Genomic DNA, 22,808 nt, shown 5'->3' with positions numbered 1-22,808 from the left:
TCTTTCTTTCTTACCTACTACATTCCCAGTGCGATCCCCATGTCCTGTTCTAGATAGAGATTTTAGGACGCGTTAAGAGAAAACAAAAAACACGCTAATGTTTGGATAAAATTTATTTAACGCCCGCTAAATCTATACAGATATTTAATGCACAATTATTTTGTCGATTCGCCGTCAGGCTATCCGCAACCGTCACCCTTAAATTTGTCATCCTATATCATTTTTTTCCTTATTTCCCCCTATTTTTTCATCTCCCGCAGCGGTTCCCTCTAAATACTCCCCCTATACCCCACTACCCCTATAAAATATCATTTTCTATATCAACTATCAATTTTTTATCTACTAACAATTACTCGTGGACCCACAACACAGTGTTTAGGATGATGAACAGTAACACGCTAGATCTGGGGAAGAGAGAAAGAGACCGATACGTAGGAGCACCGCTGCGGCTATAGGGTACCCATACGCGCCGCATGCAAGTGGAGGGGAGGGGCAGCGTCCACAGCTGCAGTTAGCCTCAGGACGCGGCGAGTGCGTGCGTGTACGTAGCAGTCAAATCCGATCAAGTAGCAACAAAACATACACTACAACCAAGCACATGAGTATACTGTATATATACTATACTAGTGGACAAAATACCAACTTGTTAGCTCTGTCACTTTATTTATAAATAAATTGATCCACAAAGGAAACACGTAATAGGCCCGTGTAAACGGCCTGAAATAGCCCAGATTACAGTGGCAGTACACACTCGGCCCGTTTCAGATTCGTGACGTACTCCCTCCCTCCAACCACGCCCGGCCAAACTTGCCATGGCGCTACCGTCGTCCTCGACCCCCACCGCGTCGGCTCCGGCCTCCCTCGGCGAGCGGTGGCCGCCGCTGGAGTCTACCCCCGCAGTTTTCAACCAGGTACCCTCCCTCACCTTCCTCTCACCATCAACGCGATGCTCTGCTCTGCTCTGCTGATTTCCCTCTGACCTCTCCGCGGCGTCGGTGCGCGGGCGCAGTTCGTGTGGTCGCTAGGTGTCCCGGAGGACGACGTGGAGTTCCACGACGTGTACGGGCTCGACGCCGACGCGTTGGATATGGTTCCCCAGCCTGTGCTCGCCGTTGTTCTCTGCTTCCCCGATCCACCACAGGTGCACTCGATTTTGGAGGAAATTAGTCCACCAATCCTGTAGCCAGTGATGGGTACAATATAAGTTTCTTAGAGGAAAAGCTAATTGCAGGTCAGGCAAAGGTGAGGCTACTACACCTCTTGTTGGAGTGCTGTTTCACGATGGGCTCGGCTCACCAAGCCTCACATTTGATCGTGCAATATAAGTTTGTTACCCTCAGATGAAGTAACCGTAGTGACTGCTCGTAGTGTTGAGTAATGACCAATTAGTGCCTAAACAATTTTTACCATGCTGCATATGTAGCCCAACTCGTCCAAATATACGAATGTTGCTCTCTTAATGTGGGATGCTGGATGCACATAAAACTTGTTTTCATATTTATGAGCTCAGTAAGCAAGTTCAGTTTTTTACTGAGACTAGAACATTAGGCGCCCCTTCGGGCGCCCTACAGTGGTTAAAGGCAGAAAATAATAACTATGTAAATGGCATGGCCTAAAGAGAACCAGTTGCATTTCCAGCTATTCAATTTTAATATTTTCTGCATATACAGTCGTACAGGTGCAAAACTTGAACCCACCACATACAAGCGGATGCAAAATAACAAAGCAACTTGAAACCAGTTATTCCTGTCTAAATGACTTTGAATGTTGCATTTGCAGCAATATACCCATGACATATACATTTAAATGATAAAAGATAATATGATAAGCATCTGAAGATGAAATATATCCATGACATATACATTTTAAAATTTAGGACAAGGATTTCATATTGAAAGATGCCAGCAAATTATTCAATGAGAACTAAGATCAGTTGGCATTCTAACTTGTACACATAGAATCAGTTATGAAATGAAATGACGTGCCGCAAAAACTAATTCTAAACGAAATCTGCTCCTTCTCTATAGAGCATTGAATTTAACTATCAACCTATATCACCCTCCATTTGGTGGCAACAAGTAGCTCTCACTTTTGAGTACTTCTGTGCCTAACGACCACAATGTCGATAACAATGACTTCTTGCCTTCTCAGAGATTTAAACACCCCATGAATGCAACCCAACACTAATCTATTGATATGTCAAGGACAGACATAACAAGAAACAACTTTTATTTAGGTGGCACCATATGTATCTTCAAGAAGTAAGCAGGATTGGTGTGGCCTAGCAAGCGGTTGCAGGCCTTCACATGTGCACACAGTGCTGTTGGAATCATGGCCTGCGCTCCTAGAGATGGGTAAGTATTTCGTTAAAATACCATGAAGTCGCTCCCCCTGTGGTGTATGTTCATTATTCTGCTGGTGTTCTTCGAGAGCTCCGTTTTATATGATAAGCCGTTCACTAAGTGAATATGTTTCACTGCCTTCTAATAGCCTTGGCTGCCATAGTCTCCTGCACAAATGTACATCATCCGATAAAAATTTGAAGGGCGAGGGAAACAGAAAAATAAAGATGGAACCAATCCAAGTCCCTTCTCTTCACCAGCCATAATTGAGCGCAGGGACTGCAGTTCTATGTCTTTTATAGGAATGAGAATAGGAGGGGATTAAGGAGTGAGCGCTTACATTTGGTGGAGCCGAACATGGCTGCCGATGCTTAGTGAAGCTAGTGTTCCGCCTCTTTGGGCACTTCTAAATCAGCTTTGGATTTGTGGTAAATCTTAGCAAAGGGAATACTTAATAAATAGACAACAACAACAAGGTACAAAGAGGCGGAGGCTGTACCTAGAATCAGCAGCGATGGAAGCGGAGCTATCACCATCACCAGTTCTATCAGCTAAGTCTCCCAATATCTCTAGTAGCTGTCTGGGTAGGCAATCTATAAGGTGGCCTAGGTTGGCTACACAACGAACTTATTAATTGTTTGAAAGCACAAGCTACCATACCTTCAGGTGCGACGGAGTCTGCTGATGCAGACATGGATGCAGCCTGCGCACATGAAATCGATGAAGGCTGGGTACCTGTCACACCCGGTTTTTAGAAGGCAAACCGAATGCGAACCATGTACGTGCCAGGATCAGTTATTCACGTACACAGCAGTTACATAATATGGACATCATCACACAGTGCTCAAAATAGTATTAATAAGGGAAATAGTCGATTACATCATACGTCTGAGACGTCCATATGGTTCTTACAATAAATCAAAGTGCGGAAAAGAAACGTAGATAACACGGCCTTCACAGGCAGCCGACTGGGGGTTGCCGCTAACCCACACCTAGAACTCGTCGTAATCTTGGAACTCCTGGAAGTCTCCTTCCACAGCTTCATCTTCTCCTGAGCAGTGGTTGCAATGCTGACAACCTGGGGGGGGGTTTGGTGTGTAGAGCAAGGGTGAGTACACATCAACATACTCAGCAAGTATCCTGTTTGGCTGTAGTGGACTAGCTTTATGTGGGGATAAGTCAAGCGGTTGCTTTTAGTTGGTCAGATTATTATTTACTAGTAGAAAGCCAAGTTTTAGCATTAACCCAAGTTATTAACCCAATGTATCCTTTCCAAACGGAAAGAATACCACTTACCAATACCATAATCATAACCAGAACCATCAATCTCATAACCACCTGTACCAAAATATCTCTGATCAAGTATCACTAATCTCTGGAGCTCCCTTGGCCGCTCATAACCGCGAGCACGGCTGATATATCAGTTTCATAACACTCTGCAGAGGTTGTGCACTTTACCCACAAGCCGTGATTCCCTCTCTGGCCCGGGCTTGCAAGACCCTTATTCACTCCCGAGGTGAATGGCCAGGGATTCACTACGAAGCCTTTACAAAGATTCCCCGGGGCTGTAGCCACCCGTTAGGTTTCCTAAATGCACCGCACTCCTCCCCAAGGGGCGAACCCAAACTTGGCAGAGCGAGCCGCATACACCGAGCCCCATTGACGGCACGACGGCTAAGTGAACTACACCCCGGATCCTCTAATTATTCAGCTAAGGGCACCCCATTCCACCCTCATGGTTGCACTGTTTTCCCGGGCGGTCATCCATAGAACAGGTCCTTACGGAGAGGCACTCGAGAAACCGCTCGAGTCCCCTTGAAAACCACAAGTATAATCATAAAGAAGAACGGGAAAACAGCGTATCATAGATAATCACATCATGTTCATTGATTAGAGTTGAGCAATAGCATCAGACTAAGTAGTAATAATCCGACCCAAATAGGTAAACAAGGACATGGATAACAAAAGCTAGTCAATCCTTAGGTATAAATGTGTAATGCGGGAGGTGAATTAAAGAATGAATAGGACATAGATAGGTCAAAGGACACTTGCCTCCACCAAACGACTGCTGCTCAGGGGCTTCTCCTGCGAATTCCTCGGGCTCTTCGACCGGATCGTTCTCTATGCGAGCGCAAACATACATACATACATCCACATATTTAATACAAAAGAACAGTACACCATACAAGATAACAAATAAAGCGAATATGCATCAAGTATGACATTCGATAACGCAATTGTTATGGTTAGAAAGAAACGGGAAAGGTCTCGCAGGGGGGGTTAAATCTTATGCACTAATGACACAATTGGTTTTTAACAAAATAATTCTGTTATACATATTTATATATACTAATGGAAACCTAATCACTTTTAGTTGATCAACATTGCACAGGGTAAACAATTAACTACGTGAATCAATAGCATAACGGAATTTTAAATTAAACTTCCTATTTTCCCATAGCATGAACAGTGATTAGCCTACTTAAAATACAGTAATTATGATCACAGAAAGTAAATAAAATAAAATAAAAAAATAAAAAAAACAGAAGGGGGGGGGGCGGTTGAACCGGCCCTAGGGCGGTTGAACCGGCCCTAGGCGGGGCGCGCAGGGGCGGCCGAGCTGGCGAGGGCGGGGCGGCGCAGGGGGCGGCCGAGCCGGCCGGGCAGGGGGCGGGGCGGCCGAACCGGCGGAGCGCAGGGGCGGCCGAACCGGCGGGGCAGGGGGCGGCGCAGGGGGCGGCCGAGCCGGCCGTGGGGCGGCCGAGCCGGGCGAGGCAGGGGGGCGGGGCGGCCGAGCCGGCCATGGCGGCTGGGCTGGGCGGCGGGCGGCCGGACCGGGCGGGCAGGGAGGCGGCCGAACCGGCCATGGGGAAAGGGGAGAGGGGATGGGGGAGGGAGGAGAGAGGGAGGGGGGAGCTCACCGGGGAGGGGCGCGACGGCGAGGGGCGGTCGGCGGCAGGGGTAGGGGCGGCGGCTTAGGGAGAGGGAGAGAAAATGAGAGAAAATGAGAGGGAGGGAGAAAGAATTGGGGGAAAAAGGGGAGGTGGGGGGGGGGGGGGGGCGGTTGGGCCTATTGGGCCCAAGGGGGGGGCGCCAGGGGCGGCTGGGCCGGCCGGGGTCGGCCCACGGCGCGGGAGAGAGAGAAAAAAGAGGAGAGAGAAAGAGAGAGAGAAAGAAAGAAAAGATCTTCTCCTCATTTTCGAAATCCGATCTTTCTACATGAATGCAATTGCGCTTTCAAAGCAATCAAAAGAAATGCAAGGGCGGCATGGTGCATCAAACAACATAAAGTATTTAGGGTTTTTATACGTACGGGAATTCCAAACCGAATCCCGCTTAGAACTTTGGAAAAGGTCAAGGTTTAGCGAGGGGAAAAAGAAAAGGAAAAGGTAACGCCCGAATTTTGGCGAGTAAAGAAAAGAAAAAATTCAACTGCAAAAATTCGGGGCGTTACAAACCTATCCCCCTTAAAAGAATCTCGCACTCGAGATTCAGGGCTGGCTAGCAAAGAGCTCCGGGTACTTAGCCATCAGATCATCTTCACGCTCCCAGGTTGCTTCTTCCTCAGAGTGGTGACTCCATCTGACTTTGCACATTCTGACGGTCTTCCTTCGGGTGACTCTATCTGCAACCTCAAGGATCTGAGCTGGCTTCTCAACATAGGTCAAGTCCTCCTGGACTTCCAGACCTTCCACTGGCAACTGCTCTTCTGGCACACGCAAGCACTTCTTCAACTGAGACACATGAAAGACATCATGCACAGCAGACAAATTCTCTGGCAAACTGAGCTGATAAGCCACTTCTCCTCGTCTTGCAAGAATCTGATACGGACCAATGTAGCGGGGTGCTAGCTTACCTTTGACTCCGAATCTTCTGACTCCTCTGATCGGTGACACTTTCAGATAAACAAAGTCTCCGACTTCGAAACTCAGCTCTCTTCTTCTTGTGTCTGCATAGCTTCGCTGCCTCGATTGCGCTATCTTCAGATTCTCTCGAACCATCTTGATGTTCTCTTCGGCTTCAAGCAAAATGTCTGGCCCAAACACCTGCTTCTCTCCAGGCTGATCCCATTGCAACGGAGTTCTGCAACTCCTTCCATACAGCGCTTGAAATGGTGACATCTTCAAACTGGCCTGGTAACTGTTGTTATAGGAAAACTCTGCATAAGGCAATCGCTTGTCCCATCCGGACTGATCTTGCAACGCACAGGCTCTCAACATATCTTCAAGAATTTGATTGGTTCTTTCAGTCTGACCATCTGTCTGCGGGTGATAAGCTGAACTGAAATTCAGATGCGTGCCCAAGGCTTCATGCAACTGCTGCCAGAAATGAGAGGTGAACTGCGTTCCTCTGTCTGACACTATCTTCTTTGGCACACCATGAAGACAAACGATCCGAGACATATACAATTCTGCCAATACTGCACTGTTGTAGTTGGTCTTGACAGGTATGAAGTGGGCTGACTTGGTCAAGCGGTCCACTACTACCCAAATGGAATCGTAGCCGGCTCGAGTGCGAGGCAATCCGACTATGAAATCCATACCAATTTCATCCCATTTCCACTGAGGGATCTGCAACGGTTGCAACAATCCAGCTGGTCTCTGGTGTTCTGCCTTGATTCTTCGACAACTATCGCACATAGCCACATGCTCTGCGATTTCCCTCTTCATTCCGTACCACCAGAATTTCTTCTTCAGATCCTGATACATCTTCTCACTGCCAGGGTGAATCGAATAAGCTGTCTCATGAGCTTCCTTAAGAATCAACTCCCGAATAGACTGGACATTGGGAACACACAAGCGGTCTTTGAACCATATCACGCCTTCTGCATCTTCTCGAAAATCTTTGCCTTTGCCTTCTAGAATCAATCGCCGAATCTCACTGATCTTCTCATCATTTTTCTGCGCTTCTTTGATTTCGCGCTCCAAGGTAGGTTCCAACTCAACTGTGACTCCTCGCGAATTGTTCAGAAACCCGAGACTCAACCTGTCAAACTCCTTGGCCAACTCATAAGGCATCGGGCGAGCGACCATCAGATTGACTTGACTCTTTCTGCTCAAAGCATCTGCCACTACGTTTGCTTTGCCTGGATGGTAATGAATCTCCAACTCATAGTCTTTGATCAATTCTAACCATCTTCGTTGCCTCATGTTCAATTCTGACTGAGTGAATATGTACTTCAGACTCTTGTGGTCTGTGTAAACATCGCATTTCTGTCCATACAGATAGTGCCTCCATGTCTTCAGTGCGTGAACCACTGCTGCCAACTCTAGATCATGGATTGGGTAATTCTTCTCATGAACCTTCAGCTGTCGGGACGAGTAAGCCACAACTCTTCCCTCTTGCATCAACACACATCCCAAACCTGTGTAACAAGCATCACAATACACCGAGAAGGGCTTGTGCACATCAGGCAAGACTAGGACAGGCGCTGTAGTCAACTTCTCTTTCAGCGCTTCAAAGGCCTCTTGGCATTTCTGGGTCCACTTGAACTCAACTTTGCATACAACTGGTGCTCTCGCAATCTCTGCAATACCATCCTCAAATGATCTGCATGCTCTTCTTCACTTTGAGAATAAACCAGAATGTCATCAATGAATACCACCACGAACTTATCAAGATAATCCATGAATACACTGTTCATCAAGTTCATGAAGAATGCTGGCGCATTGGTCAAACCAAAAGACATCACTGTGAACTCATACAAACCATACTTGGTAATGAATGCCGTCTTCGGAATGTCCGAAGGTCGGATCCTGAGCTGATGATAACCTGACCTTAGATCGATCTTGGAGAACACACTGGCTCCTCTCAACTGGTCGAACAGATCTTCTATTCTGGGCAAAGGATACTTGTTCTTGATCGTGACTTCATTCAAAGCTCGATAATCGATACACATCCTCTTAGTACCATCTTTCTTCTCCACAAACAAGACAGGGGCGGCCCAAGGCGAGGTGCTTGGCCGGATGTAACCTTTCTCTGACAGCTCATCAATTTGCTTCTTAAGCTCATCCAACTCTGGTCCAGATATTCTGTAAGCTCTCTTAGAGATGGGGGCGGTTCCAGGAAGAAGCTCTATAGCAAACTCAACTTTTCGCTCTGGTGGCATACCCGGTAAATCCTTTGGAAACACATCCGGGAATTCGGACACAACCTTGATACTTTCAATTGGGTCTGCTTCACTGCTATCGACAGCCATCTGATAACAACTTCCTTTCTTTGGCTCGGGCGGGACTAACTCGGTCACCACTTCCTCTCCTAGTGGGGACACTAACTTGATTGTCCTTTTATCACAACTGATAACTGCCTGATACTTATCTAGCCAATTCATCCCTAGGATGACATCTATTCCCTGAGTACCCATTACTATAAGGTTGGCGGGAAATGCTATCCCCCTTATTTCCACACTTACATTTAAACAAATGCTATCAGCTCGAATTCTACCACCGGCTGAGTCAATTTGAATGGGGGTTAACATGGTAGTAGTTGGAAGATTATGTGCTTCTACCCATGATGCAGTAATGAAAGAATGTGTTGCTCCAGTATCAAATAACACTTCTGCAATATGGGAGTCGACTGGGAACATACCTACTGTCATGCCGGGGGTCTCCTGAACTGCTTCAGCCTCCAAGTGATTCAATCTTCCATGATTATAACGCTGCTGAGGGCGATTGCCTGCTCCAGGCTGAGACACATTCTGCTTTGCTGGGGCATTGGGGCCTGACTGCTGCTGGGCTGCCTTCTTCGGACATTGCATCACCCAGTGGCCTTGCTCTCCACAGTGGAAACATGCCCTGTTTCCAACTTGAGCTGGTGCTGCCTGACTGTTCTGCTGATTTGCTGGGGCAGGAAGACGAGGTGCTTGCTGATTCTGCTTTTGAAACTGACCTCCTGACTGATTGCTCTGACGGTTCTGGTACTGATGCTGAGGATACTGCCTTTGGAACTGCTGATACTGCTGACGCTGCTGATGCTGCTGAGGTGGACGCTGGTTCTGCCTGAACTGCTGGGGTTGATTGCCTGAAAAACGAGGGCGGCTGCTGCTTCCAGGCTGGGGTCCAGTGATCTTGCGCTTACGATCTTCCATCTCCTTGCGCTTCCTTTCTGTCATGATTGCTCTGTCAATCAGGTGCTGGAATGTCGGGAAGGTGTGGTTCATCAGCTGATACTGCAGAGGGTCAACCAAGCCTCTCAAGAAACGGTACTGTCGCTTGGCGTCGGTATTGACATCTTCAGGAGCATAGCGAGACAATTGCAGAAACCTGTCTCGATACTCACTGACAGACGATGACCCTTGCTTAAGGGCCAGGAACTCCTCCTTCTTCACTGTCATCAGACCTGCAGGCACATGATACTGACGAAAGCTACTTCTGAATTCTTCCCAGGTGATGGTGTCGGGGTCGGCATGGGTGGCGAGGTAAGACTCCCACCATGACTGGGCTGCTCCTCTCAACAGACGGGGACCATACAAGACTTTCTCCCTGTCATCGCACTGAGCGGTATGCAACTCCCGCTCCACAGTGCGCAGCCAATCTTCAGCATCCATGGGGTCAGAAGAGTGAGCAAACGTTGGTGGATGACCTCTCATGAATTCAGCACGCTTGTCTCTAGGCATCTGAGGCATCTGAGGCTGGGGTGGTGCTTGCTGCTGCTGCTGCTGCTGCTGAATGGCGGCCAAAGTCTGACCGATGGCTTGAACTGCCTGAGTCTGCATCAGAAACATCTGCTCAATCGACATCGGGGGCGGGGGCGGCAGGTGCTGCTGCTGGGGCACCTCATCCTGCGGAGCGGCTCGCTCCTGCTGAGCACGCCTTCCTCCTCTACGCCTGTTCTCTGACATCTGCAGAACGCAACCACACATCAGAACTGATCTGGCAAAGCTTGCAGCATAAGAAAAGAGTATAGAATTCTCCAACAGCACTGAACAGATGAGCATCTTCACTGATCTCCAACACAGACCACACAGCTTCTCAGATAAAGAGGAAAGGAGAATAATGGGTTTCCCAACTATATAACTAACTTTATTGACATAGTATGTAAACCAAAATGCAGGGGATACCCACACTCTGGTGACAATCATTACAAAGATCCAAACCAAACATAGTTCATCATGACAAGCATAAATGCACAGGATATAGCAAACTACCCTGTCTAACTAAAACTAACTAAGATCGAGACTAACGCTAAGACTGAAGCTTCTATGTATATATTTATTTCGTATTAATTACAAGATCCAACTCTAACGATCTATGGTTCTAGATTTATCTTGGTCTTGCAGGCGGGATTGCCATAAGACTGGTGTCCACGCTGAGGTGAGCGGTACGGGTGCTGAGTCCCAACGGGAGCGGGGGAACCACCGTCCAGAAAACGACGTTCCGCGCGCTCAGCCCGCAGCAGGGCGATCTCAGCACGAGCCCTACTCAGCTCGTCTAATGCATGGTCCAGCTCCGTGTTTAGCACGGCGGCTAGGTTGACTGTGCTGCTCAACCTAGGATTGCCCTCACCGACAGGTGAGACAATCACGCCTCCTGTGCTGCCGGATGAACGGCGGGGGTAATACTTCAGGTCAAGACCGTCAGCTGCCCCACCGAAAACCGAGCAGTAGTGCGAAAGCGCACGCCGTGCAGCATCTTGCATGGCTGCCTCAGCTGAGTCCCGTTCAGAGATAGAATAGTGCTCTGAGCAGGCCTCAGCACCCTGGAGACTGTTCTCCGGGCAGCGCACCAAGCAAGTTGCCTCCCAGCGGTCCGGGTAGACCCCGCGACTATGCTGGTAGACCACACAGCGATACTCGACGGACCAAGTATGCCGGTCAAATGCCCGACGTAGCAGGGTGTCGAGCGCATCATGGAAGTGACACCCGCGAGCAGCGTCGCGAGTGATGGGTCGAGCAACCCATCCTTCCGGCTCAGGGTTAGCAGAGAAGTCGGTGTCGTGGCTCGAGCTGTCGTCGCCTCCTCCGTCGTCTGGGTCTCCTCCAGCAGCTACTCCAGAAGCTGGGGCGCCCAGTGGTGGTGCAGGGGGCGGCTCCAGAGGAAGCACAGGAGAGCAGCTCCTCACAGACTCTATCTCCTGGTGGAGCGAGAAAGAAGAGCCCTGCTGCTCCTGTCGTCGACGTTCCTGCTCCTCACGCAGGCGGTGGTGTAGTCTCTCCAAGTGGCTGGACTGTCCGGCCACGGGACGGCGAAGCGGACGCTCAGCAAGGCGGGAGGGTAAGAAGGGGATGACTGACTTTCGTGCAGTGTGTCTAAGTCGAGCCATCTACAAAAGACATCGCAAGCAAAAGGGCGAGAACAGAATTAATATGACCAGCAAGTAATGAATCATAAATAAATGAAGGATCAGAATAAAACATAATTTTCAGCAAGGTATAATATGTAGTAGAACATAGGTTTGGTCAGTAGGACCAACTTTTGAAGGGATATCAAAGTCAAGGAAGAGACAGAGGTCTATAATCCTTAGAACGACCATTCTACTCTAGGTTAGCGGTCCTACAGTCAGCACGGCTCTGATACCACTTATGTCACACCCGGTTTTTAGAAGGCAAACCGAATGCGAACCATGTACGTGCCAGGATCAGTTATTCACGTACACAGCAGTTACATAATATGGACATCATCACACAGTGCTCAAAATAGTATTAATAAGGGAAATAGTCGATTACATCATACGTCTGAGACGTCCATATGGTTCTTACAATAAATCAAAGTGCGGAAAAGAAACGTAGATAACACGGCCTTCACAGGCAGCCGACTGGGGGTTGCCGCTAACCCACACCTAGAACTCGTCGTAATCTTGGAACTCCTGGAAGTCTCCTTCCACAGCTTCATCTTCTCCTGAGCAGTGGTTGCAATGCTGACAACCTGGGGGGGGGTTTGGTGTGTAGAGCAAGGGTGAGTACACATCAACATACTCAGCAAGTATCCTGTTTGGCTGTAGTGGACTAGCTTTATGTGGGGATAAGTCAAGCGGTTGCTTTTAGTTGGTCAGATTATTATTTACTAGTAGAAAGCCAAGTTTTAGCATTAACCCAAGTTATTAACCCAATGTATCCTTTCCAAACGGAAAGAATACCACTTACCAATACCATAATCATAACCAGAACCATCAATCTCATAACCACCTGTACCAAAATATCTCTGATCAAGTATCACTAATCTCTGGAGCTCCCTTGGCCGCTCATAACCGCGAGCACGGCTGATATATCAGTTTCATAACACTCTGCAGAGGTTGTGCACTTTACCCACAAGCCGTGATTCCCTCTCTGGCCCGGGCTTGCAAGACCCTTATTCACTCCCGAGGTGAATGGCCAGGGATTCACTACGAAGCCTTTACAAAGATTCCCCGGGGCTGTAGCCACCCGTTAGGTTTCCTAAATGCACCGCACTCCTCCCCAAGGGGCGAACCCAAACTTGGCAGAGCGAGCCGCATACACCGAGCCCCATTGACGGCACGACGGCTAAGTGAACTACACCCCGGATCCTCTAATTATTCAGCTAAGGGCACCCCATTCCACCCTCATGGTTGCACTGTTTTCCCGGGCGGTCATCCATAGAACAGGTCCTTACGGAGAGGCACTCGAGAAACCGCTCGAGTCCCCTTGAAAACCACAAGTATAATCATAAAGAAGAACGGGAAAACAGCGTATCATAGATAATCACATCATGTTCATTGATTAGAGTTGAGCAATAGCATCAGACTAAGTAGTAATAATCCGACCCAAATAGGTAAACAAGGACATGGATAACAAAAGCTAGTCAATCCTTAGGTATAAATGTGTAATGCGGGAGGTGAATTAAAGAATGAATAGGACATAGATAGGTCAAAGGACACTTGCCTCCACCAAACGACTGCTGCTCAGGGGCTTCTCCTGCGAATTCCTCGGGCTCTTCGACCGGATCGTTCTCTATGCGAGCGCAAACATACATACATACATCCACATATTTAATACAAAAGAACAGTACACCATACAAGATAACAAATAAAGCGAATATGCATCAAGTATGACATTCGATAACGCAATTGTTATGGTTAGAAAGAAACGGGAAAGGTCTCGCAGGGGGGGTTAAATCTTATGCACTAATGACACAATTGGTTTTTAACAAAATAATTCTGTTATACATATTTATATATACTAATGGAAACCTAATCACTTTTAGTTGATCAACATTGCACAGGGTAAACAATTAACTACGTGAATCAATAGCATAACGGAATTTTAAATTAAACTTCCTATTTTCCCATAGCATGAACAGTGATTAGCCTACTTAAAATACAGTAATTATGATCACAGAAAGTAAATAAAATAAAATAAAAAAATAAAAAAAACAGAAGGGGGGGGGGGCGGTTGAACCGGCCCTAGGGCGGTTGAACCGGCCCTAGGCGGGGCGCGCAGGGGCGGCCGAGCTGGCGAGGGCGGGGCGGCGCAGGGGGCGGCCGAGCCGGCCGGGCAGGGGGCGGGGCGGCCGAACCGGCGGAGCGCAGGGGCGGCCGAACCGGCGGGGCAGGGGGCGGCGCAGGGGGCGGCCGAGCCGGCCGTGGGGCGGCCGAGCCGGGCGAGGCAGGGGGGCGGGGCGGCCGAGCCGGCCATGGCGGCTGGGCTGGGCGGCGGGCGGCCGGACCGGGCGGGCAGGGAGGCGGCCGAACCGGCCATGGGGAAAGGGGAGAGGGGATGGGGGAGGGAGGAGAGAGGGAGGGGGGAGCTCACCGGGGAGGGGCGCGACGGCGAGGGGCGGTCGGCGGCAGGGGTAGGGGCGGCGGCTTAGGGAGAGGGAGAGAAAATGAGAGAAAATGAGAGGGAGGGAGAAAGAATTGGGGGAAAAAGGGGAGGTGGGGGGGGGCGGTTGGGCCTATTGGGCCCAAGGGGGGGGCGCCAGGGGCGGCTGGGCCGGCCGGGGTCGGCCCACGGCGCGGGAGAGAGAGAAAAAAGAGGAGAGAGAAAGAGAGAGAGAAAGAAAGAAAAGATCTTCTCCTCATTTTCGAAATCCGATCTTTCTACATGAATGCAATTGCGCTTTCAAAGCAATCAAAAGAAATGCAAGGGCGGCATGGTGCATCAAACAACATAAAGTATTTAGGGTTTTTATACGTACGGGAATTCCAAACCGAATCCCGCTTAGAACTTTGGAAAAGGTCAAGGTTTAGCGAGGGGAAAAAGAAAAGGAAAAGGTAACGCCCGAATTTTGGCGAGTAAAGAAAAGAAAAAATTCAACTGCAAAAATTCGGGGCGTTACAGTACCTTATCCTTTTTAGAATGCAGAAGCAATTCAGTAGTCTTCAATCATCAACTCTTGTATGAGATGATTTTGTCTGCACAAGTCAATAGATTAGGAGAACATAGATGTTTCTTCATTTGTGCATGGACTTTTGTCCAGACAAGTACATCTGTTTTTTCCTTCTCTATGGTATCTTGTTTGAATGTGAAAGGAGTTAACTCCTTGGGAAGGTTCGAGTCTTAATTATCACTAAATTTTGAGATGTTTCCCTGGTATTTGGCAAAGAGCAACATATGCTATATATACACAGTTGTGATGCACTCACAACTGCAGATTTTCATTAACAGATACCCTGTAAAATCTGTATACCACTTTACCATTCTAAATGTCTTGGAAAGAAGACAGTTGAGAATGTACCATAGCTACAGATTATAAGTTATTAAGTCAACTATATCATCTAAAGTAACTATATGGATTCATGCTTTAAAATGCTTTGGTTCCATTCAGATACCATTACAATGTAGTAGATGCCAAACCTCATCAACACTCTACTAAATCAATCTTATATGTTACAAAAACAGGATTTGAGCCTAGCTCAGTTGGTGGGAGATATGGGCGTGCACCCCCCATTAGCTAAAGTCCTCTTTTTGCAATGTACCTAGTTCCTCCTAGGTTGGTTTAGTTTACTGTAAGGGCCTTCTTATTTTATATAAAACAGCAAACAACACTATAGAAAAGCATTAAACTGAAGTAGAATAAGGACATAGACAAACATTAGGAAGAACAAGATGACTGACACTCAACTTATATGCGGACAAAAAAATTGAAAAAAGAACATAAACGCAAAAATAGTCAAAATGGGATAAGTGGTCTTAAAACAGATAACATGTAGATACCTTGCACACATCATTCTTTGTGCAAATCAGTATGCGTAATTCATTTGAATGAGTGGCCTCAAAAGTCAAAAATAAAACAAAAAACAGTAGTTCATCTTTGGGTTGTATGGAGACAATTTATTCCTCAAAAGAAAAAGGGAAGCATTGTGTGCAAATCAATCTGTGTAGTTCATCTTCGGGTAAGTATTGCACAGACCAGAACCACCTCTTCTGCAAGGAAAAAGGAAACACAAGAAGTATAGGTTCCGTAGTTATCTCCTAATCATCCATTGCTCTCATTTTACATGTGCATAACTGCATATGCTTAAAGAAAAGTTAGCTCCATTTTGAACATAACAACCCTGAAGTAAAGGGAAAAATAATATTAGACTGATGAAAGCACCATGGCAGCACAAATATGCCAAATAGATCCACTGTCAGCCTTCAGGCACAAACTCAACCAATGAAAAAATTATATCCTTACTGCCATCGGTGGAGCTAACTTTTTCATTAGTTAGGAGATATCTCTCTCCGCACTTCTAAATCAGCTTACTCCGCACTGCCATCGGTTCCTTACTGCTAATGAAAATCATGATTTGAGAGCTCTCTCCGCACTGCCATCGGTTCCTTACTGTCAATGAAAATCATGAAACCGGAGCCTTCAGGCACAAACCGGAGCTCTCTCCACACAAACTCAACCATGATTAGGAGATTGGAGCTCTCAAACCGCAACACGTGCTTCCTTACTGCGCGGAGAGAGCTCCAATTCCTTACTGCCATTTCAACTTCTTAAATTTAATTAATTAGATCGAACCGATGAAATTGGCATGTAGATTTGTCTCGGAAAACAAATGACAAAATATATTTATAACAAATATATAATAATAAAACTCGGCATCACAGTTCACATTTTAGAGGTTAATGAATGAGGATGCATACATGTTGTTCCCACTCCCAAACATTGAATCAAGAAATTTACAAAACATGGATCTGCCAATCCAGGCGGTGGTATCGGCTGAGTGAATCAAGTTTGCACTAATTTTCTTTCTTTCATGTTGGTCTCAGAGAAGGGGAGAAAAGAGAATAAGGACATTATGAACAACTTCAACAAAATTTGCCAGAGTGAATGCAGCAGCAATGTTCTCTATCACGAAAACAGAACCTAGCCAAATTTGAGCCTATCATATCAAGACTGCAGTTGCTTATAACTTTTAGACTGCAGTTTGGGGCCCTCTGAGTAGCAGCGATCTCCTGCTACTCGGCCGCTAGTTGTAGTGTGCCCTGCAGTTGACACAGCAACACCATGTCTCCGAAGATAACACCTGCACTACCTTGGCATAGAGGGGGTGAATAATTTTCTGGGACATGCACAAATGTGCTTTGCCTCTCTGTCCTGCTTCACTACAAGGGCTATGTAAGTGTGTTGCACTCACCTACCTGTTGTTATATGTGTAATATATAATGCTAGTTTCCTGTTTAGCACGTTTCTCCTCAAACAAGTGCCTATTATTGATTAAAGGCTGAATTGCGACTGCGGGTTTGAATGTGATTCTCAATGATGAATGGGTTCAGTGACATTCATGTATGGCAGCATAGGCTAATTTACTAATGAATAAATTTGTTCAATGACCATTTTTGTTGTCAAGTGATTCCATGCAAATAAAGAGCAAAAGGATATTTTACACACGTGGAGTACTACCACATCCAAAGTTTGCTGAATATAAAAACATGTTGTCGTGTAGCACTGTTGCAAGGGTTAATGTGTTGACTTAATGATTTGTGGCAACCTTAGTTAATAACAAAGTGCTTCAAAATTTCAGTGGCACAATTTCAGTGCTTCAAAATTTAATATGTGCTTCCTGGTTTAATGCACTTAAGTCAGTAAAAGAATCAACTTGCAAAATAACTTGCCTATTACAACTATGAAAAGATTCATATGTAGAACGAGGTGGATGAAAAAATCTAGATTAAATTTTGCTCTCTAAGTATGATAATCAGGTATATAGAGTGTCTGTGTTTGGTTAGCTTAAAAAAATTAGCAAGACAAAGATTTGGCAACCAAAAGTTGAACAAAAATATTTGCTAGAAGCCGTATCAACACCAACCAAACAAATTTATCCTAACGCAATATTAAGAGAAATAACTGAAAACAACCCTATTAAGCATTTGGCATAATCTTTTAATATAGCATTTGGGATAAAATTACAAAAGAGGAAAGAGAGAAAAACAACCAACATGACAATTAGATGGCGTCCAAGCTATAATCACACAGCACCATATTACAAAACAAAAGAGGAAAGCGAGAAAAAAATCAGTACCTTATCCTCAGCTAACAAGGGGAGGTGGAGTAGGATCTCAAGAGGCTCTGTATCCGCCGCCATCACAACAAACTCTGATATCCCCCTATTCAGGGTATTCGTCGCTGCGCGTAGACACAAAAGACACAACTTGAATAGTATAAGCCTCAGAACTAACAGATTACAGGACAGGGGATGTGCACAATGGATTGGTGCGGTACCTTCGTTCGCTCCCTTCTTGAGCTGCTTGTAGTTGGTGGAGTGCTGGATGATATCGAGGATACCCATCGTTAGCTGCGCATCAGCCAGTGGGTACGCCTTCGGGTTCACCGTGGACTCCATCGCAGGGTAGATCTAGTAGACGGACATGGGCTTAAATACCATCAGATAGTTTTTTTAAGTTAGAAGGTAAATATGCATCAAATAGCCAAATAACTTGATATTAGAGTTTGAAAAATCAGTTTCGCACAGCAGGCAGGAAAGAGATGGTTGGGAATACCTGGAGGGCGTTCTTTGCCGGTGAAGTGCGGCGGCAGCGGTAGCCCTGCTGCCCTGTAGACATATTCGGCCCGAGCTTGTGGCGGTGGTGTACTGTTTGAGTGGCAGGCTGGGGGCTAGAGTGCCGTGTGGGGGAGCCGAGAGGGGAGGCTGAGGCTGGTGGCAGTTAGGGTTACTTCGCAGTAATATATACGAGCGACGGGAGCAGCTGGCGCGACAACGCGAGCTCTAGCGGCGGTCCTCCTCCGTCCGTCGGGACGACACGACCCGTGATTGAGCCCAATTTTGTAGTCTCAGATTAAGTGCAGGCTCACCTGCGACCATGTCGGGTGGGTATGGTATGGCTTCTTCTCCAGCGTGGCCACTGCCGAGGCGAAGGGCTGGGCACTGGCGGGTGTGGGATGCAAGGTTGTCGCGCCCTCGGATGGTTGGATACAGTCGCTGTGGCGGCGGCGAAGTTGGTGGCCAGCGCCGTGCGAACGCGGCGGCGAGAGACCGAGAAGCTAGGTCGCTGAGCGGCGTAGGCGGCGCGAGCAGATGGGACGCGAAGAGAGAGATGCGGTGGCGCACGGCGGGGTTGGCGGAGGTGCCTGGGTTGCCCATCGCGGCGCTACCCTCTGGAAGGCCCGGAGGAGGAACTGCCGGAATGCCGGCGGTGAGTGCGAGGAGGAAGCAGGACTGGAGGCGGACAGAGGCAGCGTGGGAGTGAGAGGCTGGAGGGAGCGGACTCAAGAAAGCTCAACAGGATTCAATAAAAAGTTCGCGTCCGTGAAGGGGCTGTGCACCTGTGTTTTTTTTCTTCCACGCGGCGGCACCGTATAAGGCAGAAATCCACCGATTGCGGAGAGGCCAGCATTCCCGTGTTACTTTTAACTAGAAGTAATACGCTCTTTTTCCACTGCAGGATGCAAGTTACCCTTCAGAACAACTCTTAATTTCTGGAGAAAAGGTGAACAATTACGTTCCTTGTAGATGCCCCCCCCCCCCCCCCCCCCCTTCATGTATGATTTGCAGTTGATTTCTCTATCATCCAAATCTCTGATGGTTTTATATCAAGTTGCCCATATCCCTTTACTGTGCATGGTGTTTCATGCTGCCTTGTGTAACACAGGAAACACAGGACCAGGTTTACTTTATAAAACAGATCGAATCATTGGGAAATGCTTGTGGAACTATTGCTCTACTCCATGCTGTTGGAAATGCATCTTCCAAAGTCAATTTAGGTGACCTGAAACGATTATATGCAGCACACAGAATTCTATAAGATGGTTGCAATCTTTCTTGTTCTCTCCTTGTTTCTGAATTGAATTAACCTATCTAGTCTTTTGTAGTGGAGAATTCATGCTTGGACTTGTTCTTCAAATCAACTGCTACCATGGACCCATATGAGGTTCTTGTTTGTTTTCTCAAAATGCATGCTCGTCACCAGGATACCTTGACCAGTCTTGCAGTTTTTTTCCCTTACGCGGTTATGCCTCATGCTATGTTTTACAGCGTGCTGTGTTTCTGGAGAAGGATGATACAATGGCAAGGGCTCACTTACTTGCTGCCAATGATGGTGCCACCGAGGTACTGGTTTATTTGCATATGTGAACTGGAAATCAATCTGGAAAACATCAAAAAATAATAACTGTCGAACGTAAGGCTATGCACTAAATACAGTTCATGATGTTCCACTATATTTTTCTTTAGTTAGCATAGTTTCAAGGTCAGAGCTGAACTGTGCTGTGCTGTGTGCATTGACAACAAAGTAAAATTGTGAAGCTTAAATTTGTGATTCTATTTTATATAGATAGATGAAGCATTGTTATGGTTATTGTTTTCTTCAGCTGAAAATAGATAAATAATTGTGTTACAAGTCATACACATGAAATTCATTAGTGGGTTTCAATTTCAACTCGAGTTGTCCCAAACAAGGGAAAAAATAATAGCCAAATTTTTCTCTCATCATTTTTCAATTATATCTAACCACAAGTCTGGCCTTTGTTTGGCAGCTCAGTGATCTTATAGAAGAGCACTACGTTTGTTTTGTGTATGTCAATGGTACGGTGAAGTCTTTGACAGCGGCTTTTCACCATCCATTTCTCTGTTTTTCGTGCATTTACACATCAGTAAGGAGCTAAATCGGGTTGTAGGAACACTTTATGAGCTTGATGGAATGAAGGATGGACCTATAAAGCACGGACCCTGTTCTTCTATAAGTTTGCTGCAGGTACTGCAAGGTTCTGAAGTGGTTCCTTTTTTTCTTCTTGTTTTGCACATCCTTTTCCACTTCCTTAAACCGGTTGCTGAAACTGCTAACAGTAAAGCTCAAAGAAAACGACTGATGCTTACTAGAATTTTCAGTTATAATATAGCCTACAGTAACCATTTTATTGCACCAGGATGTTGTTCCTGTTATTAAGGCCATCATGTGCAATATCCCCAACTCAATCAACTTCAATCTTATGGTGCTGTCAAGGAAAGAAAAATAATGGTGGTGCTATTCCTTGAGCTGGTAAGCGGTGGAATGCAAAACGCAAGGGTTCAAGGGAAGGGGATTAAACGGATGCCTGTTTGGACTGCAGCTGCGTCACTAATAAGTTCAGTGAATGCAAACATTTTTTCCTGATGTGTTCGCTATCATATCTAGTCGAGTGCGTGACTACATTCATCTTTAGTGTTCGCAAAGCATCTGAAAACTTGTCTTAGGCTCTATTTGTTTCCTTCCAGTATTATATAATCCAGCTTATACATTATATAGGCCCCGTTTGTTTCCTTTTAGGATCATATAGTCCACCTTATAGATTATATAAACACCTAATGATCTACTTATAAATTATTATAATCTAGATATCTAGATTACATAATTCAACTAATAATATGTGTTGTTTGTTTAACTTTCAACTTATTTAAGATGGATTATATAATCTAGAGGATAAACAAACAGGGCCATAAGCACCTATTCACCTACTTAGGCCATGTTTGTTCCTCTCCTAAATTATATAAGTTGGATTATGGTGGAAGTGTAGAAGGTAAAATATTATTTTATGATCACAAATAAGCTGAAATAAGTATTTCTACCATAATGCAACTTATATAATTTAGAAGAGAAACAAACACACTTATAGATTATCATAATCTAGGTATCTAGATCAGATAATTCATCTAATAGTCTGTGTTGTTTGTTTACCTCACAACTTATTTAAGCTAGATTATATAATCTAGAGGGTAAACAAACAGAGCCTTAGGCCGTGTTTGTTTCCTTACAGGATTTTATAATCTAGCTCATGTATTATATAAGCATCTAATAAACTACTTATAGATTATCATAATCTAGGCATCTAGATTATATAATCCATCTAATAGTTTGTATTGTTTGTTTGCTTTTTAACTATTTAATCTAGATTATATAATCTATAGGGCGGGTAAACAAACAAACCCTTAGAATTGCTTGACTACATTCATTTTTTTTCCATTTTCTTATTTCTTTTAGCCAATGCGGCATTGTCCTCATACTCCATACAGTATAGTTTCTGATTACCCACTCTGTTTATAGCAGATAACAATATACACAACTCCCACTTGAAGTTACCATGTGAAAGACAAATAGAAGTAGCCTCGTGCTCTCGTAGCTAACCAGCGTGTCGTCGCCGGGGTGGGGTACTATCGAAAAAAATGACTATTTTTTAGGCTACCGTGGGCCAACTGGCCGAGACAGACCACACCTGCCTCCATTCGTCTCCGCGGCAGATTGATGCCGGCAACGGTCTGAGACACTTGTTTATAAATACTAGTCACTCGCGCGCGCCAGCGCGCGCATTAAGCAATATAATGTGTATAGAAATAGTATTATAAAAATGTTTTTTAATAAAACAAAGTTAAATTAAAATAGATGATAAACATGCAAATTTGTTATAATAATTATCTGGCATATGCTTTGATTGATAGAAATAAAAAAATATTTAATTTAAGGTTGTAAAAGTGAAGTACTGATGATAGAATATCAATAATTGAGGTATATACGTAGATGCATAGGTAGAAAAGAATGTTTGATGTAGCTCGCAATAAAAGAAACATATTAGTCTGGCATAATATTTATGGGACAAACACTGTATTATCACATATTTATATCTAAACAGATTGCCAGTGTATAGTAGCAAAAGATGGCTGCAACATATTTACATCTAAGTAGGTTGTTCATGACTACATAGTGGCATAGTATATATCTAAGCAGATTGTATTATCAGTGCATAGTAGCAAATGATGGTTGTCACATATTTACATCTAAGTAGTTTGTTCATGACTACATAGTGGCAAAAGATAAGTATGTGGAGAAATTATTGGAAGAAATTAAATACATGTAAGTATGTGGCATTGAATAAATGGTAACTGGATAGCAGGGTCGAAATCAATATCTGCTGCATCAAAGTAAAGTTCTATTAAAATGAGATGAGGTTGTTCTTTTGGAGAATAGGCTAGAGAAGCATTCTTTGAATGCTTATAGATAGTTATGCAAAGAAGAAATACGTAATAGTACCACTACTGGGGAAAAAGTTATATTGGAGGACACTATGAAGAAAAGGAATGTGTAATCAAATG

General features: G+C 45.5%; 1 protein-coding gene across 3 annotated transcripts; it reads left to right on the top strand.

Moving 5' to 3' along the window:
* Window positions 1-724: 724 nt before the first annotated feature.
* On the top strand, window positions 725-21,051 carry LOC100191221 (uncharacterized). Of its 3 annotated transcripts, NR_152418.1 has the most exons (11): window positions 774-911; window positions 1,010-1,141; window positions 1,232-1,242; window positions 2,237-2,354; window positions 19,132-19,176; window positions 19,339-19,450; window positions 19,559-19,617; window positions 19,722-19,796; window positions 20,222-20,270; window positions 20,363-20,439; window positions 20,612-20,989. NR_152418.1 is itself a non-coding variant. In XM_020544843.3 (10 exons), exons 1-10 carry the CDS (start codon window positions 813-815, stop codon window positions 20,699-20,701), a joined length of 744 nt encoding a protein of 247 aa, XP_020400432.1. In that variant the 5' UTR covers window positions 725-812; the 3' UTR covers window positions 20,702-21,051. The 3 variants fall into 3 exon arrangements, 2 of the variants coding, with proteins under 2 accessions (XP_020400432.1, NP_001345364.1); XM_020544843.3 differs by lacking the exon at window positions 2,237-2,354 and having other exon boundaries at window positions 725-911; window positions 1,237-1,242; window positions 20,612-21,051; NM_001358435.1 differs by lacking the exons at window positions 1,232-1,242; window positions 2,237-2,354 and having other exon boundaries at window positions 20,612-20,753.
* Window positions 21,052-22,808: the final 1,757 nt, after the last annotated feature.

The sequence above is a fragment of the Zea mays genome, chromosome 10, assembly GCF_902167145.1.
Source record: "Zea mays cultivar B73 chromosome 10, Zm-B73-REFERENCE-NAM-5.0, whole genome shotgun sequence".
Lineage (NCBI taxonomy): Eukaryota > Viridiplantae > Streptophyta > Magnoliopsida > Poales > Poaceae > Zea > Zea mays.
Note: the sequence above shows the minus strand (reverse complement) of the source record. Positions and strands in the feature narration are given on the sequence as shown.

Excerpts from the sequence above, each read along its gene's own strand:
- LOC100191221 (XM_020544843.3), top strand. The coding sequence starts at position 813 with ATGGCGCTACCGTCGTCCTCGACCCCCACCGCGTCGGCTCCGGCCTCC. Across the intron at positions 912-1,009 it reads CCCCCGCAGTTTTCAACCAG|TTCGTGTGGTCGCTAGGTGT; the intron begins GTACCCTCCCTC and ends GCGCGGGCGCAG. Across the intron at positions 19,797-20,221 it reads CCAATGATGGTGCCACCGAG|CTCAGTGATCTTATAGAAGA; the intron begins GTACTGGTTTAT and ends TTTGTTTGGCAG.